At 32.5% G+C, this 2,263-nt stretch overlaps 1 protein-coding gene across 1 annotated transcript in view; it reads left to right on the top strand.

The window, feature by feature from the left end:
* Positions 1-2,263, top strand: part of LOC103201376 (dystrophin-like) — a 2,052,823-nt gene that overhangs the window by 40,414 nt on the left and 2,010,146 nt on the right. The window contains exons 3-4 of the mRNA XM_042781676.1: positions 1,261-1,362; positions 1,492-1,599. Coding sequence (XP_042637610.1) covers positions 1,261-1,362; positions 1,492-1,599 — 210 coding nt within the window. The remainder of the gene's footprint in view (positions 1-1,260; positions 1,363-1,491; positions 1,600-2,263) is intronic.

Here is a 2,263-nt window from a genome sequence, read left to right as displayed (position 1 = left end):
GCTTTTTTCATAATACTAATTACATTTGCATTATTCAAATCATATATTCATATATTCTAGGTAGATTGAAAGAGTCCTGGTGGCACAGTGGTTAAGCATGACTGCGAATCAAAAGGTCAATGGTTCAAACCCACCAGCCAGCCACTCAAGAGAAGAAAAATGTGGCAGTCTGCTTCCATAGATATGTACAGCCTTGGAATCCCTATCAGACATTTCTTCTGTGTCCTGTATGGTCACTATGAGTCAGAGTAGACTCAAGAGCAATGAGTTTGGTTTGATTTTTTTATAGGCAGATTGATCCAAGCTTGTAGCATCATGTAATGTAGAAATTATCTGAAGTTGTACCTTGGATTCTGAATATATTTGTCCAAAATGTGAGATCTAAATTTTATTTTTCAGCTCTGACTTTGTGCAAAATAAAACTTGCATATTTTGCTATGTTTCAGGCTATAAACATCCAATAGCTTTGGGCAAACAATTTTCTCATTTATATGAGGTCATAAAAAGTTGAAATTTTAGGTATGTTTGCTTTTTTATCTAGTCTTGATATACTCCCTTGCACAGAAATCATCACGACATACATTTGTTCTAGCCAATCCTCATTCATACTTGGCTTATGATACACATGAAAATAGGGTGCACACTTTAACATGAGGAACATGCTAAAGGCATGGCAGTTGTTATCCATGAAATATTGTAATTTGCTCACAAGAACAGTTTAGAGATATATAAAATCTTAATAATGTATAACAGCAAATTTTTTAAGTCCACATATGGATATATTTTAATCACAGAATTGTCTTCCAAAATCAGGAGAATAAGCTATTTTAATTATAGAGAATTGCTGCAAAACCAAGTGTTTCGGGCATTCTGTTTAGTAGTAGTAAGATTTTATTCTTTGGAGTGTGGTTTCAGACCTAAGGAAGATCCAGATTTTACAAGATATCATTGCAAATCCTTCTCAATCCATTTTTATGTCATTGCAATCTTATATTTGCTGTCAAGATATATCAAATGTCGGCATCACAACTGCTTCCACCTGCTTGTGTCTTTGCTTTTCAGTGTGAGGTGAAAGTGAGTGACATTATGTAAAGACAATAAAAGGGCACAATAATTGTAAGCAGGAGAAGGGTATCCTTTACAGAACTAAAATATGTAGATGAGTTAAAGTCAGAGACTTTCATAATCATTTATGCCATTTTTAACTAAATTCAGTTAATTATTTATTGTTTACTGATGTTGAGGTGTGCTGTTTTTCAGGTACTGGGAGATCGATGGGCAAACATTTGTAGATGGACAGAAGACCGCTGGGTTCTTTTACAAGACATTCTTCTAAAATGGCAACGTTTTACAGAAGAACAGGTGAGTGACATGGAGGAAATTATAGCAGTGAAAGGCATGAAGATACGTTAAATCTGTATGCACCCTTACCAAAGAATATATCATGATCTACTTTTAACTTTTTTTTTCCTTTGTAATTTTTTTTTTCAGTGCCTTTTTGGTGCATGGCTTTCAGAAAAAGAAGATGCATTGAACAAGATTCCCACTACTGCCTTTAAGGATCAAAATGAAAAGTTATCAAGTCTTCAAAAACTGGCTGTATGTATTTCTTACCTTTTAATAATCTTTTACAATCCCAAAATTGTATATTAAAACCATTATTTGATCTTTTCTATTCTCTCAAATTTTAAACCAAGTGCTCATTGTTTCTGCTTAGATCAGAGTATATTCAAATACATTATATTTTTGCTTTCCATAATTATAATGTGTAGATTTTTAACTTCATTTTTGTCAAACAGAATTATAGTCTTTAAATACATATATAGCATGCCAGGAATAAGACCTCAGGTAAAACAAAAATTTAACTCTACAAAGTATTGGTGAAATACTTCTTGTGATTTAATCACTAGGGTAATTTAGAGATATAGAAAATTTTGATAATTTTTTTCCAGAAAGTTCTATACAATATGATTCTAAACTAATATACTGCAGCAAATTCTCTGAGTAATGTAAGAGAGAAACAAGATATGGTTATTCTCACTTACAAAGGGCTTTTAGCTTAAGTTGGTAAACAAGAAAAACATTAAAGCAAAAAAAAAAAGTCACTGTAAGCGCCTCATGTATTTTCAAAACTGAGAGAACGTTGGGGGTAAAAGGGCTCAAGGGAAAGGTTATAGAGGCATTTTGTTTTCAGTTGGACATTACAGGATTAAAAAAACAGACATCTCTTAAAGCTTGGCCTCCTCTGTAAATTTTATTATTT

Source organism: Orycteropus afer, unplaced genomic scaffold, assembly GCF_000298275.1.
Source record: "Orycteropus afer afer isolate SDZICR_OR568_19922 unplaced genomic scaffold, OryAfe1.0 scaffold00148, whole genome shotgun sequence".
Taxonomy (NCBI): domain Eukaryota; kingdom Metazoa; phylum Chordata; class Mammalia; order Tubulidentata; family Orycteropodidae; genus Orycteropus; species Orycteropus afer.
Note: the sequence above shows the minus strand (reverse complement) of the source record. Positions and strands in the feature narration are given on the sequence as shown.